Source organism: Narcine bancroftii, chromosome 2, assembly GCF_036971445.1.
Source record: "Narcine bancroftii isolate sNarBan1 chromosome 2, sNarBan1.hap1, whole genome shotgun sequence".
NCBI classification, from domain to species: domain Eukaryota; kingdom Metazoa; phylum Chordata; class Chondrichthyes; order Torpediniformes; family Narcinidae; genus Narcine; species Narcine bancroftii.
In genome coordinates this window covers 137,692,686-137,709,586 of record NC_091470.1, presented here as the reverse complement: position 1 = coordinate 137,709,586, position 16,901 = coordinate 137,692,686, and the positions used below count along the sequence as shown (strand labels likewise).

The 16,901-nt window shown below is 41.2% G+C and overlaps 1 protein-coding gene across 1 annotated transcript in view; it reads right to left on the bottom strand.

Annotated features, from left to right (window-relative positions):
- heatr4 (HEAT repeat containing 4) overlaps positions 1-16,901 on the bottom strand; it is a 96,267-nt gene that overhangs the window by 63,300 nt on the left and 16,066 nt on the right. The window contains exons 6-7 of the mRNA XM_069915539.1: positions 9,340-9,501; positions 3,178-3,372 (exon numbers count right to left, since the gene is read on the bottom strand). Coding sequence (XP_069771640.1) covers positions 3,178-3,372; positions 9,340-9,501 — 357 coding nt within the window. The remainder of the gene's footprint in view (positions 1-3,177; positions 3,373-9,339; positions 9,502-16,901) is intronic.

The window sequence follows — 16,901 nt, the reverse complement described above, 5'->3', positions numbered from 1 at the left end:
CAGAGTGGTGGATGACTGCTTCTCAGACTGGAGGCCTTTGACTAGTGGTGTGCCTCAAATAACCATTGTTGTCATCAACATCAATAATCTGGATGATAATGTGGTAAACTGGATCAGCAAATTTGCAGATGACACTAAGATTGGAACCATTGTGGACAGTGAAGGTTATCATATCTTGCAGAGGGATCTAGACCAGGGGTGATTTGATTGAGGTATTTAAAATTATGAGGGGGATGGACAGAGTAAATGTAGATAGGCTTTTTCCACTGAGGTTAGGTGAGATACAAACCAGAGGACATGGGTTAAGAGCGGAAGGGGAAAAGTTTAGGGGGAGCATGAGGAGGAACTTCTCACAGAGTGGTGGGAGTATGGTACAAGCTGCCAGCTGAGGTGGTGAACGTGGGCTCAATTTTAACGTACAAGTTGAGTTTGGACAGGTACATGGATGGGAGAGCTGTAGAGGGTTATGGATTGGGTGCAGGTCAATGGGACTAGGCAAAAAAAGGTTCAGCACAGACTATATGGGCCGAAGGGGCCTATATCTGTGCTGTAGTGTTCTATCGTTCTATGTCCTTTTGATGTCCTGGTTGAGACCTCTGACCACTGTAGCAAGAGGTTAAAATTGTCTGCAAAATCTCCAGCTATTTGGTCTGTACAGATCATAAGGATCCGGTCAGGTACACTGTCTGGAGGATACTTTCCAAGGATTCACCCTTATGATTTTGTTCATCTCAGCCTCGGAGACTAGGAGCACAGTTAACAGGCTCATGAGGGTGCATCATTGTTTTCTCTCATCAAACCATGAATCTTGGCATCCTGCAATGTGTAATGGACCCATATGCACATCAAGGTCAATAAGGCAAATCCAGATTCTCATCAACTATCATGATGCTTCTGGGATACTTCATGGATGTTGTTGCTGGGGAGTAAGCATGTCATGAGCATTCGTTTTAATCAGACTATGACTCCTATTGACCTACAGGTTCCCCAAGCACTGACTTTCATTATAGAATCCTTGGGTATTGGGTACTGGTATAGGCTTCCCTTAGCATCTCAGCAGTTCTGAAGGCCAATCACTACCCTGGGACCACCTCAATAATGTGTGCCCAACATTATTGACAATCACTGGCAATCATATTTTTGGACTGGCCTGTCATTCAGACCTGAGGAAATGTACCCCAATGAAGTCAATGCTTGGAAAGGCTGATTCCTGAACAACGACATGAAAATGTACTCCCCAACAAGTGCCAGTGTCTGTGGAACATATGTAAACTGGGTCCTGTAAACCTGAGCACTCAGTATGCATGATTAATTAAAATGCAGAACAAGTAGACCGTTTATTTTTATTACCACACTCAGGGTGTTGATATTAAGGGCAAATGTACAGTAAAAGAGAGCTGTAATAAAAAGCTAGTGTAGCTGTAATAAAAAGCTAGTGTAGCTCCAGATGCTCCGGTTTTCTCCCACGTTCCAAAGATGTACGAGGTTGGTTGGTTAATTGGTCAAATGGTTGTAATTGGGCAAAACAGGCTTGTGGGCTGGAAGGGCCTGTATCTCCAAATTAAAAGAGCATAAAAACAACAACTGACTCAACCAGCCTCCTCTACCCCTGCCATCACTGCCCTAACTGAACAAATCCTTTAACTCCACTTCCTTTAGCTATGAGAATCCAAGCTATTCTTATCTATTTGTGCCATGTATTTCGGCCTTCCACAGTCGTCTCCCCTCTACTTATTGCCAGACCCTGTTACTGCTGCAGTTAATTTCCATAATGGTCTCATTTTCACATGGTCCACCCAGCTCTTCCACTCCCTTTCTTGGCTTCTCTATCTTCATACTGGAGGGTAGGTTATTGGCCAACATCCATCACTAGCCCAGGACTTCCACATTAAGCTAGGCCACAACTCTACCCTGTTTCCGGTAAGAACGCATTCCACTCTACCACTTTCTCCTGCTCCATCACATCTGCTCTAATATTGAGATGTCGGTCTCATTGCTTAATTGTGACTTTACCTCTCAAGCCACACTTCTGCTCTCTCCCACTTTCCTCTCTTATCTTTAACCCTTATTTCTCATCTTCTTCCTAAACCTTGCAATTTTTTTTCCTGGTGTATGGTATCTCAGGAGCTAGGTTTCTCTCAGAATTTGGTACTTTCGGAGTTTGGTTTCTTTGCTGCTAAGTATTTCTTATTCTCAGGTTTAGTAACCTGGAAGTTGTATCAAACTTAGATTTAAAAATAAATAAATGGATTACAATGAAATAAATCTGGAATACATTAGACCTTGAAACTATTACTGAATATACTCATGTAATAATCAAGTTTTTGAGACCAATTGTTTGGGTCAAATTAGACTTTTACAAGTTCGTACTTTTAACTGCAGTAAGTACCTGCATTGTTCAAGGTGTCAGAAGCTCGGATGGCAAGTCCACATTTGGGGCTTTGGGAGCTTGGATGGGCGGTCAGTCGGGGCATCAGAAGCTTGGATGGGTAGGTGGCCAAGGCGAGTGTTTGAAGCCGGGGCATTGAGAGCATGGATGGCAGCGGTCAGGGCCAAAAAGAAGGCGGTGGACTTTTACACTGGATCGATTATTGTACAAGTATATAGAGTAGATTGTCATAATAATCTAACAAGTCCCCAAATACATCTCATGTAGTCTCTTATCGTCAATCATACTGGCTGATATCGGATACCAGACATCTTCACTGAGGGTGCCCTCATCATCTGTGAAAACAGCTCTGGACATCACACAAACCTTACCTCCCTGCCATTCACTCCATCTACACTTCCTGCAGCCTTGGAAAATCAGGAGAAAGATTCATGAGTGTGAGATAATGCATCACCAGATTTAAAGATGATTTCTTTCCCATCATTATCAGACTCCAGAATGAACCTCACACTAGTCAAATAATGTTGGGTTTGCTCTTTCTGTAACTTGGTAAATCTGCATTGTGTTTTTACTGCTGTACCATGCTAGACTGCTTGCAAAATTAATTTTCTCTCATTATCTCTGTTCATGGGAGAATAGATTTGAACAAGAACTTGATTTAGTGTGGTACAATCACATGCTTTGTGAGAAATAATGAAAATAAAACTTCAGAGGTAGTCAGTGCCTGTGAATGAAAGGGGGAACATTGGCAGATAATTTACCAACTTCATTCTGAACAATTAACGTACATATGCACCGAGCTTTGATCCATTCTGTGACCATGTTACGCAATACTTGCAGATCTTTGTGTGTCGTAGAAGATTTCTCCACTGGTTTGTCTGTGAGTACATAGTCTGGTCGTCTCAGTCCTTTCTCTGTGGTATAATCAGCCAGAGTGGGCAGAGATGTCCACCTCCTCAGGCCTCGGGACACCTTCTCAGTTCCTGCAAAGGGAAAAGTTGGAAGCAGTGTTTAGCCTGGCTTACTTCCAACAACAAATGGGGCAACAATGACACTGCTTTCATTTTTCAGAGGGCTTCCTTTATCTATATCCTTCCAATATTCTTTTTCAAGAATCTAAATTTCAATATTATTCATGATTCATGGTATGTCATGAAGCTTGTTTTCTTCTTTGCGGGTAAACACATCCTACTCTCAGATGGGCAACAACAAGACCGCCCACAACTTTACCGTTACATGGGAAACTAAAATTGACAGAAATTACTCGTGTGATCACTGACAGACAATGGAACGAATAGGTCCATTCTCAGACCACACATTGGGGAAGATAGAATGCTACAGCACAGAAAACAGGTCATTCAGGCCCTCTAGTCTGTGCTGACTCCCTCGTCCCCATTGACTTGCTCCCATACCATAATCCTCCAGTCCTCTCATATCCATGCACCTATCCAATTTACTCCTAAAACACACAATCAAGCCCACATTGACCACATCAGATGGCAGCTCATTCCCACCACCCTCTGAGTGAAAAATTTCCCCCCAATATTCCCTCTAAATCTCTCCCCCTTCAACTTAAAACTATGACCTCTCGTATTTATCTCTCCCAATCTAAGTGGACAAAGCTTACTCGCATCCACACTGTCTATACCTCTCATAATCTTGTAAACCTCACTCAATCGCTCTTCATTCTTCTTTGCTCCATGCAATAAAGTCTTTCCCTGTAACTCAACTCCTAAAGACTTGGCAACATCCTAGTAAATCTTCTTTGCACTCTTTCAATGTTACTGTTATCCTTCCTGTAGTCAGGTGCCCAGAACTGCACACGATATTCCAAATTTGGCCTTATCAATGTCTTAACCAACTTCAACACAACATTCCAACTCCTGTACTCAATACATTGATTTACAAAAGGCTAAGATACAAAAAGCTTTCTTTACAACCCTGCCCACCTGTGATGCCACCTCCAGGGAACAATGTATCTGCACAAGATCTCTCTCCTTCACACTCCTCAGTGCCTTATCATTTACTGTATATCTCCTACTTTGGTTTTCCCTTCCAAAAAGTATCACCACACTCGTCTGCATTAAACTCCATCTGCCATTTTCTGGCTCATTCTCCCAGTTGGTCCAGATTCTTCTGCAAGATGTGTCTCTTGGTGGATGGCTGAAGAAATCACTCTCCCCAAGAAGATAGGAATATATTGCTTTAGAAGATGCACAAACTTTAAAATGAGAAGTTATACACAGTTACAGGTGGATGGTGGAGGGGATGGGCAGGGAATGGGCAATAATGGAAAAAAACTCCATTGGGTCAGTGAACACAAAGTAGGAAATGAAAATAAGGACACAAGAAGAGGCCTGCAGCTCCACAGCTGCAGTAAATCATTCCTCACACACTGATCAGCCGGCAAATCCATCCCCACAGACTGAACATCCAGCCAATCCATCCCCATAGACCAAAAATCCGGCCAATCCATCCCCACAGACCAAACATCCGGAAAATCCATCCCCAGAGACCTCTGAACACATGGTACATTGGTTAAAACCACTGATTCCCATAGAAATTATTTCCTCTGCCTTTGCAGTGGATAGCTCCATGGTTAGGGTCTGACAACACTAATAAACTCCCAATCACTTGATTCAGCTCACAGAGTCAATTGTGAAGTTATGATGGACAGTCAGGGAAGCCTTACCTGTTTCAAACAATGGTAGCAGGGCAGAGATGACTGGGAATTAAGTAATTAAGGCAAATTAAATTGGATGAGGCAGTCTTGAAGAGGACTTTACAGAATGCATATGTGATAGCTTTCTTGAGCAGCATGTTACTGAACCTACAATGGACTGTGCTATATTAGATCTGGTCCAATGATCTCATTCTGTGGGATCCCCTTGGAAAGAGTGATCATCATATAGTTGAATATCTCAAACAGACGGTAGGTCAGAAAATAAGATCTAAAACCTAAAAAAAGCAGACGACAACAAGGTGAGGGAGGAGTTGACTAGTGAAGACTGGGAACGCAGGCTATATGGTAGGACAATGCAACGCTTTTAAAGTGATTTTTCACAGCGCTGAACAAAGTATAGGATAGTTAAAAGGACGGTCAATAAGGGGTGAGAGACCTAGGTGTGGATAAATGAAGAAATAAAGGAAGGCATTGAATTAAAAGCTAATGCATACAAAGTGAGCAAGACTAGTTTGAAACTAGAAGATTGGGAAAACTTTAAAAAGCAGCTAAAATCTAAGCTAACATTAAAGAAAATAAATACCATCAAATTCGAGATTTTTTGCAAATACAATTTGGTAAGGATTTAGTTTTACCAAGTCAATCGAAGTTTGAAAATTTAATGTTGATAAAGAAACAAAAGAGTTTATATCAAATATGTATAGGTTGTTGCAGGAAAAGATGGAGAAAGTTGGGATATATAGGACAAAGGAAAAATGGAAGAAAGATTTATATATTGAGTTGTCTTGGGAGGAATGGTCAAATATATGTACTGATAGCGTTACAAAATTAATTAACGTGAGATACAGTATGGTTAATTATAATTTTATTAATCAATTATATTTGACTCCTGAGAAGTTGAAGAAATATGGGTTTAGTTTAACAGATTTATGTTTTAGGTGTGGAAAAGAGACAGGTACTTTTATGCATTCTGTATGGATGTGTAAGACAGTTAAATTTTTTTGGGAAAAAGTCATAACATTTTTGAGAGATTTATTTAAAATTGATTTGCAAATGGATCCAATGATGTGTTTATTGGGCGTTATTCCAGGATTGGTTGGTAAGTCACAAATGGCATTTTTGTGATTAAGGTTAGCAGTTGCTAGAAGATGTATAGCGATAACTTGGAAAAATTATGTAGAATTGAATATACAAAGATGGCATAGTGAATTGCAATCGTGTTTATATATGGAAAAAAAAACATAATTTATGAAATAATTATTCTTTTTTTGTCAAAATGTGGAGTTTATATTTGGAATATATGGCTATTGATTTTAAGTAAATGATATATAAAGAGTTGGCACATTGATTTATTATTTGTAAATGTTAAGTTTTTTTGTAAGGCTCTGAGGGGTGGGGAGGATAGTTGAGATAGTGTGGTGGGGGAATTTTATACCTTTTTATCTTTGTTTTTTTTTGTATTTGTAATTTTGTATTTTGTTTTTTCTTGTAATCTTTTATAAATTCTTAAATAAATTTTTTTTAAATAAATGAAAACTAGTACAGAATACAGAGATAGATTGTAAAGGTTTTTTGGGTGCACAAAGTAGAACATAGCAGCAAAAGAAAACATAATTCTCTTGGAAGATGAGAAGAATTAATAACTGCAGCTCCTTACTGAATGCGTCAAGGAATTAGTTCAGTGGTCGGCAAAGTGGCCTATATTGATCCCTGGGGGTCGATGGGACCATCCAAGTGGTCGATAAATTTCTAGATTATAGAGAAATTTATCATTGATAATATTTATTTTACATGCTTGGGGGTCAATGAGAGATCAAGGATTCCATGAAGAGGTCGATGGTTTTAAAAGTTTGCCAACCTCTAATTAGATTTACCTAGGATCTTTCAAGAGGCAGAGCCATAGAATATAGTTATAGAGATGTGGTCACACTGAAGATAGAGGCTGCAGGTAGTTGGGGCCAATCCCCCCCCCATTAACAAGTATACCACTTTGCTTACTGCTGGGAGATGAGTTCTTAGGTACTATGGTAGCAGCAGCAGCCAGATCATTGGCTCTGAAGCTCAGCAGGGAAGGGTGGAGTTAGGTAGAATGATCATGGTAGGAGACAATCAGGGGCACACACAGGTTTTTTTTAAGCCACATGCAAGACTCCAAGACGGTGTGTTGCCTCCCTGGTGCCAGGGTCCAGGATGCCTATAAGCAGGCACAGGATGTCCTGAGAGGAGAGGGAGAGCAGCTGGAGGAGTGGTCCATTTTGGCATCAATGATGTGTCATGCAGATAGAGTTCAGAGCGCTGGTTAGCAAGTTAAAAAGTAGGAGTCGCAGGATTACTTTCAGTGCCACGTGCTAGTGAGGCAAGAAACAGGAAGAGAGTGCATCTTAACGAGCTGGTGCAGGAGGGAAGGATTGAGATAGTTGGATCATTGGGCTCTTTTCCAGGGCAAGTGAGATCTGAACACAAGGGAAAGATTACACCTGAACTGGAGAGGGACCAATATCTTTGCAAGAAGGCTCACAAGTGCCTCTGGGGAGGGAAGCTGAGCAGCAGGGCAGAAAGTGGAGGAGTTGAGGGGATGGCAAGCAAGCCTGAAAGGAAGGAGAGTAAGGGACAGGTGAATGGTTACTGCAAAACTGAGGGATGCAGAACAGTTTATTTAATGTGAGGAGTATTGATGGTAAGGCAGATGAACTGATGATCTCAAACAGAGATACTTAACATAACATATAACATAACATAACAATTACAGCACGGAAACAGGCCATTAGGCCCTTCTAGTCCGCACCGAACCAAACACCCCTTTCTAGTCCCACCTCCCTGCACAATGCCCATAACCCTCCATCTTCTTCTCATCCATATACCTGTCCAACCTTTTCTTAAATAATACAATTGACTCCGCCGCCACTATTTCTCCCGGAAGATCATTCCACACGGCTACCACTCTCTGAGTAAAGAAGTTCCCCCTCATGTTACCTCTAAACCTCTGCCCCTTAATTCTTAACTCATGTCCTCTTGTTTTAATCTTTCCTGTATGTATGTTATATTCTAAATGTTGTATTACATGACAATGATGGAACCTTTACAATGCAGGCAACTTTCTGTAGAATCACCCCTGCACTCTCTCACATCCTTCTTGTGGTGAGGTTACCAAACCCACATGCAGAGCTCCAGCTTTGGCCTGATCAAAGCTTTGGAGCACAACCTCCCTACTCTTGTATTCAATGCCTTGTCTAGCAATGGCCAGCATTTGCTGTCTTAAGCAAATTATCTACCTGCATTGCCACATTCCAAGGATTTATGGACGTGCACACCAAGATCCCTATGTTCCTCAGTATTCCCTTAGACCCGACCATTCATGGTGTATGCCAGGCCTCATAAGCACTCACAATATGCCTCACTTTAGATTTACCTGGATTAAACACCATCTGTTACTTCTCTGCCTAATACTACCCTCCACACTTTTAACAACTCGATCAGTCTTGGTGCCATCTACAAACTAATATTGTTTCTACCTCCACATTCAATGTGAGGTTCCCAATCACAAAAACAGCCCTGCATCATCCTGTGTCTTCTGTTGGTGAGCCAATTAAGGATTAGGTTTGCTTGTCTCTATTACTGGAGTCTCACTTTCCCCTGGGATGATGCAGCGGTGACTGCAAATGCCACCTGCTGGAGGCCTTTGTTTCCCCGGGCAGATGCTGAGGAATGACTGACCTGGTGGAGATCTGGCAGTTAGTTAGGGGAGGCATTGTACACAGAACAGCACTTACATGGATGTTATGAGCGTGGACAGATTGGTCACTAGATCCACTGAAAACCAAGTCATTGATCACCTTCATGCAGAGGACTTTGGGTGAGGAGAGATACACAGATGCATGAAAGTGGTGACTTGGGTAGATAGAATGGTGAAGAAAGCTTATGACAAACATTCCTTCATTGGATGTGACATTGCAGTCCTCACAGCATTCTAAAATGAAATTTGAAAAATCCTGCTACCGTGGCAAGGAGAGAGCACTCTTCAAGGTGAGAAGCATAGAAGTGATTTTTACTTGGGGGTTACAGTGGGTTTTTTTTCTCAGCTTCTCCTAATGGTATTGGTACTGGGGTGGAAGGAGACTCAATGGTTTACCCTCATCCGTGAACAGGACATCAGAATCACATCTGTGAATTTTCTACTGTGGCAGTAGTGAAGATAAGGTACACAATTTTGATCTGAGGACCTTTTGACACTGTTATCCTGCAAGACACACAATGAGGGAAACTGAACCTAGACGAGTTTGCTGTTGGTCTTGGTCCTCTTTGCCCTTTGACCATTCTGCTGGATGTGGAGGGAACAGCTCCTGGAGGTGCTTCTGATACTCTGACAGGTTGTTCATGATGATTCGTTCTTTGTATTTCTCCCCATGGTGGTGAACAACTCTGGACAGCCCTACAACAAAACAAAAAGTGATAAATACTTGGTAATATAAACCAGCTGTAATTCGATTCTGAATTATTCCACACTTTAATACTCTGTACAACAGGACAAAGATATGATGTACATCCACTCCTATTCAATTTCACTTATACCTTTATAAAGGCCTCAAGCCCAAAACGTTAGTGAAATATCTTTACCAATGCTACACTGTTTGCTGAGTTTCTCCAGCATTGTGTTTTTACTTCAAGCATGATGTTGGCACCCCTTTTCAATGTCAGATCTAGGTTTTGACTTAATTCCCAACATTATTTTCTCTTCCCCACTACCTACAGACTTAGCACAAAAGACACAAACATGTTGAATACTGAAAAGACTTCTGCAGGAAATGAATCTCAGGGTTGTATGTGATGTTATGTATGTACTCTGAACTTTGATGACTTAAATTGTAATTTTAACATGCTTTCACAGTCCAAAAGAATGTGCTCTGTGTGAGTGAAAGTTGGGGGTAGGGGGAGCTGGGGGGAGAGAGGAAGAGAGAAAGATATACAATGCCCTCCATAATGTTTGGGACAAAGACATTTTCCTTTATTTGCCCCTGTGCTCCACGGTTTTAAATTTGTAATCAAGCATTTCACACATTCCAGATTTAATTCATGGTTATTTGTATACAGTTGGTTTGACCATGTAGAAATGACAGCAATACATAATTCCCCCATTTCAGGGCACCATAATGTTTGGGACATTTGGCTTCACAGATGATTGCAGTTACATTACTTCATTAGTGAAGGTATAAGAGAGCTAGGCTTGTTTCTAAGATTTTGATCATCCTTGGAGCCTGTAGTTGCCATTTTTCAACACAAAGAACACAATTTTGCTGACGAAAGTCAAATAAATTATTATGAAGCTGAAAAACGAGAATTAAACAGTAAGAGACATCGCCCAACCCTTAGGGTGACCAAAATCAATTGTTTGGAACATCATTAAGAAAAAAGGGCATACTGGTGAGCTCAGTAATTGCCAAGGAACTGGCATTCCATGGAAGGCCTCCACAGCTGATGTCAGAAGAATCCTCATCAGAATGAAGAAAAATCCCCAACGACTGTCCAAAGAAACAATCTTCAGGAGGCAGGTGTGGGTGTGTCAAAATGACTACTGTCCACAGAAGACTTCATGAACAGAAATACAGAGGCTACACTGCAAGATGCAAACCAAATGTTAGCCACAGAAACAGGATTGCCAGATTACATTTTGTCATTAAGTATTTAAAAGAACCTGCAGAATTCTTGAAAAAGATCTTGTAGACAAATGAGACCAAGATTAACCTGTATCAGAGTGACGACAAGAGCAAATTGGGGAGGCGTAAAGAAACTGCCCAAGATCCAAAGCTTACCACCTCATTTGTGAAACATGGTGATAGGGTGTTAATGACCTGGGCATGTTGGGCTGCCAAGGTACTGGCACAATTATCTTCATTGATGAAATAACTGCTGATGGCAGTAGCAAAATTAATTCTGAGATTAATAAATATCTTATCTGCTCAAGTTCAAGGAAATTTCTCCAAACTCATTGGACGTCACTTCATCCAACAGTAAGATAATGATCCCAAACAGATTGCTGAAGCAATAAAGGAGTTTTTCAAAGTTAAAAGCTGGTTAATTCTTCAATGGCCAAGTCAGTCACTCGATCTAAATCCAATTGAGCATGCCTTCCATATGTTGAAGAGAAAATGTAAGGGACAAGCCCCTGAAACAAGCAGGAGCTGAAGAAGACTACAGTAGAGGCCTGGCAGAGCACCACCAGAGAAGATACTCAGCACCTGTTGATGTCTATGAATCACAGACTTTAAGCAGTCATTGCATGCAAGGGAGATGCAACAAAGTTACTAAACGTGACTATTTTAATATACATACCATTGCTGTGTCCCAAATATTATGGTGCCCTGAAATGAGGGGACTATGTACAAAAAGTGCTGTCATTTCTACATGGTCAAACCAAACTGCATACAAATAACCCTAAATAAAATTTGGAATGTGCACTTTAATCACTTGTGAATTGCTTGATTACAAATTTAAAACTGTGGAGCATAGGGGCAAATGTAGGAAAAATGTGTCTTTATCCCAAAGTTATGGAGATACTATAGACTGATTAATTAAAACTGAGTTATCATGGTCACACAGAGGGAGAACCCCCACAAAGAACAGCAGGGTGATAAAAAATCATCAGGAAAGAGAGGCACTTTGAAAGAAAGTACAGACACATCAACTTATGAACAAGAGAAGTCCACTCAGTCCATCAAACCTGGTTCTGCCATTTAACTTGCATCACGGTTCACCTGACTAACCTCAGCTGTGCATTTCCATCCACTTCACTCGCTTCCTTATTAACTATCTACTCTCCTTCTACTTCCCATTGAGGAAGAGAATCTCAAAGACTTGCAAACCCCTAAGAGAGAAAAAAAACCTTTTCGTTGCCTAAAGTGGATAATTCTTGATTTTTAGTAGAACTCCTGTTCTAGTTTCACTCGCGAGAAGAATAAAAAACATAGAACCATAAAACATTACAGCACAGAAAAAAGGCCATTCAGCCCTTCTAGTCTGTGCTGACCATTATTCCGCAAGTCCAATTTACCTGCTCCTATTCTATAGCTCTCCAGACTGCTCTCATCCATGTATCTATCAATTTATTCTTAAAACTTAAGATCGAGTCTGCATTTACCATGTCAGATGGCAGCCCATTCCACACTCCCACCACTCTCTGATTGAAGAACTTTCTCCTAATATTCCCCTAAACATTTCCCTTTTCAGGTTAAAACCATGACCCCTCATATTTATCTCCCCCAATCTAAGTGGAAAGAGCCTACTCATATCCACTCTGTCTATACCTCTCATAATTTTGTAAACCTCTATCAAATCTCCCCTCATTCTTCTACACTCCAAGGAATAAAGTCCTAACCTATTCAATCTTTCCCTGTAACTCAACTCCTGAAGACCCGGCAACATTCTAGTAAATCTTCTCTGCATTCTTTTAATCTTATTGATATCCTTCCAGTAGTTTGGCAACCAGAACTGCACACAATATTCCAAATTTGGCCTCACCAATGTCTTAAAAAGTTTCAATATAACATCCCAACTCCTATACTCAATACTTTATAATGGTTAAGGTGCTAAAAGTCCACCTACGACACCACCTTCAGGGAACAATGTATCTGTATTCCCAGCCCTGCCATTTACTGTGTATGTCCTACCTTGGTTTGTTCTTCCAAAATGCATCACCTCACACTTGTTTGCATTAAACTCCATATACCATTTTTTGGTCCATTCTCCCAGTTGGTCCAGATCCCTCTATAGCTTTGAAAATCTTCCTCGCTGTCCACAACGCCTCCTATCTTTGTGTCATCAGTATCCTTGCTGATCCAATTTACCACATTATCATCCAGATCATAGATTATAGACAACAAACAACAATGGTCCCAACACAGATCCCTGAGGCACATCATTAATCACCGGGCTCCAGTATGTGAAGCAACCATCCACTACCATTCTATTTTCTCCTTCACACCCAATTTCAAATCCAGTTTACAGCCTCTCTATACTGTCTTAACCTTCTGAACTAACCTCCCGTGTGGGACCTTTTCAAAGGCCTAACTAAAATCCATGTAGACAACATCCACAGCCTTTCCTTCATCTACCTTCTCAAAAAAAATCCAAAAGATTTGTTAAATACAACCTAATACACACAAAGCCATGCTGATTGTCCTTAATCAGCCCATGGCTGTTAAAATACCTATATATCCCATCTCTCAGAATTCCTTCCAATAATTTACCTACTACTGACGTCAGTCTCACCGACCTATAATTACATGGTTTATATTTGCAGCATTTTTTAAACAATAGGATAATATGAGCTCACCTGTGGCTAAGGACAATTTAAATACATCTGCCAGGGCTCTTGCAATTTTTACACTAGTCTCCCTCAAGGTCCGAGAGATTATCATGTCTGGCCTAGGGGATTTATCTACCTTTAATCATTGCAAGGCAGCAAGCACTTCTTCCTCCTTAATCTCCATATGTTCCATGAGACTTCTATTTGTTTCCCTTCCTATGCACTCAGTTTTCTGAGTAAATACTGATGCAAAAAAAAACTGTTTAAGATCTTCCCTATTAAGTGAGACTCCACACATAGTTGACCACTCTAATCCTCTAGGAGACCAATTTTGTCCTTTACCATCCTTTTACTCAATATATTTGTAGAAACCCTTCATGTTTACCTTCACATTATCTGCCAAAGCAACCTCATGCCTTCTTTTTGCCTTCCTGATTTCCTTCTTGAGTATTTTATTGCATTTTCTGAACTCTTCAAGTACCTCATTAGCTCCTTGTTGCCTATATTTGCTATATGCCTCCCTCTTCTTCTTAACCAGATCACCAATATCCTAAGAAAACCAGGGTTCCCTTTGCCTGTTAACTTTACCTTTGACCATAACAGGAACATGAAAATTCTGCACTCTCAAAATGTCACTTTCTTAATACAGCCTTATCAGAAATAAACATATCCCAATCCTCTCTTCCTAAATCCTTTCACATTTCCACAAAATTTGCCTTCCTCCAATTGAGAATCCCAACATGAAAGGATATTAATCCTTTTCCATTTCAGATGCAAACCGTCCCGTCAGACAGATTTCGCCTTCCCTGGAATAGAGCCCAGTGATCTAGAAACCTAAAGCCCTCCCTACTACACCATGTCCCCAGCCACGCGCTAAGTTGCCTTATCCTCCTATTTCTAACCTCTCCAGCACATGGCACGGGTAGCAATCCTGAGATCACCACCTTGGAGGTCCTCTTCTTCAACCTTGTGCCTAATTCCATGAACTCTCATTGCAGGACTTCATGCTTAAGGTATTGGTCCCTACATGCACCTTTTCACCTAAGAATGACATGAACGCAACATCTGGAATTCACGATCTCCTCATCTGCCTTCCTAACTATGGAATCCCCTAGCACTACAGTCTGCCTCTTTTTCCCCCTTCTCTTCTTAGCCATTGCACCAGATTCCATGCCAGAGAACTGCTTGCCATGGCTTGTACCTGGTCGGTCATCCCCCTCAACAGTATCCAAAATGGTATACCTGTTTTTCAGGGGGTTTTCAGGGAGACTCCCACTCTGGGGGCCCTGCTCTGGCCTGCCTGTTCCCCCACCTCTCTTAATTGTAACCCATCTACCCTCTTCCCATCTGCTAAGTGTAATAGTGTCCCTGTAACTCCTATCTATCACACCTCTGCCTCCTGAATGCTCCGGAGTTTATTCACCCCCTGCTTGTCAGGAGTATCAGGTGGATGCACTTCTTGCATTTGTCGTCATCAGGCAAACTAATGACTTCCTAACAATCCACATTATACAAGAAGAGTATTCCACTGTCCTGGGCTCCATACCCTGTGACAGAGTATTTAGAGGTGGTTTGGGAGGAATTTTTAGAGCAGCTTGCACACACACACACACACACACACACACACACACACACATTTTAAAACACAGAATATTTGCAGGACTTTTGCAGAAGGCGACAAAGTAGGACAGCAGCTGCCTGGGAGAGCATGTGATCTTTGCAGGCAGAGGAGAAGAGTTTTGCTCTCAAAGAGGGAGGGTGTGAAACAGAGAGAGAGGGGGAGGAGACAGAAATCCATTCCGGAAGGATAAAGCTGGCCAACTTTGGATGGCTGCCTGGTCAAAAGAGGAGATTGGCGGTCTGAAAGGTGATCTGAAAGAAAAAGGATCATCTAGAGAACCCTGAAGGGGGCAAGTTTCGTCAGCAAGACTAATTGAGAAGGAATCAGTTGCGGATGTCCTGGAAAAGGAATCTCTCTCTGAAAACCAGCAAGAACCCTCCTGAGTGGTAACCATTTGCCTGTTAAGCACCAAAGACTGGTGAACTTTGTTAATGCTAACTTCTGTGCACAGTACAAGAATTGCCTGCAACCAGTGAGATTGGACTGTGATTCAAAGAACTTTTCTATACATTACACACACCCATGCTTAGTATTAGAAGGGGGATTAAGTAGTTAGGTTAGTAAAGTAGGTTAAATAATAAGTTAGAGTTTAATTCTGTTTTCATGTTCAATTATAATAAACTACTTTTGTTTAAGTAACCCTGTGTTGTGGTGCATACACATTGCTGTCGGTTTTTGGGGTCCTCTGGATTCCGTAACAACCCACTCTCTCTCTCTCTCTCTCCCCCCCCCCCCCCCTCCCCTTACTATACTACGACTTTCTGACTACTATGCTGGAAGTGTGGTTTCCTGGGGGAATATAAATGATATGAGTCTCTCAAAACACACTGTACTCCCAGTCCTGTCACTGCCTGGCATCAGTCTCCAGAAACACACCACTTCTAGCTCTGTCACTGCTCGATAAATATCCCATAACACACTGTACTCCTGGCTACTGCCTGGCACCAATTACCAGAAACACATTCCCAGATCTGTCACTGCCTGACACCAGTTAAATCTCCTTTAAAACTCCTTCCTTTCTACTTTAAAACTATACCCTTTTGTTTTTGAAACCCCCTACCATCTGAAAAATATTTTGGCTATCTAACAAATTTCTACTTCTAATAATTTTATGTACATCTGTCAGATCATGCCTTGGCTTTGTATCAATAAAGGATTTCGGTTCAAAACATCAACCAATCTTTTTCTTCCACTGACAGTGCTAAGTTCATCCCGCTGATAATGGACAACATACCTCAGCCTCTTTGGCTCCAGGGAAAATAAAACTTCTCCCCATAACTAAAGCATTTTAATCCAGGCAACAACCTGGAAAATCTCACCTGCACTCTCTCCAGCTCAACCAAATCTTTCTCCTTGTGCAAACTTAGCAACAACTTCTTGATCATCCAATTCAAAAATTAAAAAGTGGAGTCTTTGCTATTGATCCCTAAGTTACTTGCCTTTCCCTTCACCTAACAGGAGCATGTTACTGAACTCTCCCACTTGCCAGGTATCCTTTTACCTGTAAACAGCCTCTCCTAATCAACCTGAGTGAATTCCTGTCCAAAGCCATCAAAAATAGCCTTGCCACAATTTAGGACTTTAACTTTATCCATAACTATTTTAAAACTAATGGAGTTATGGTCACAGGTCCCAACAAACACCCCCACTTATATTTGCCCATTCTCACAACCCCAAAGGAGGTCCATTGGTGCCCATTCTAGATCTCTCTCAACACTGTTTGAGAAAACAGTTCAGTCAAGTGTATCCAAATCTCATCCCATGCTACCCCTAAGCTCAATAGCAGTTCCAGTCAACATATAGGAATTTTAAATCCTCTACGATTACAACCCTGTTATTCCTACAACTATCTGTGATCTTCCTGAATTATGTGTTCCTCTAATACCCACTGACTGTTGGGGGTTTATAA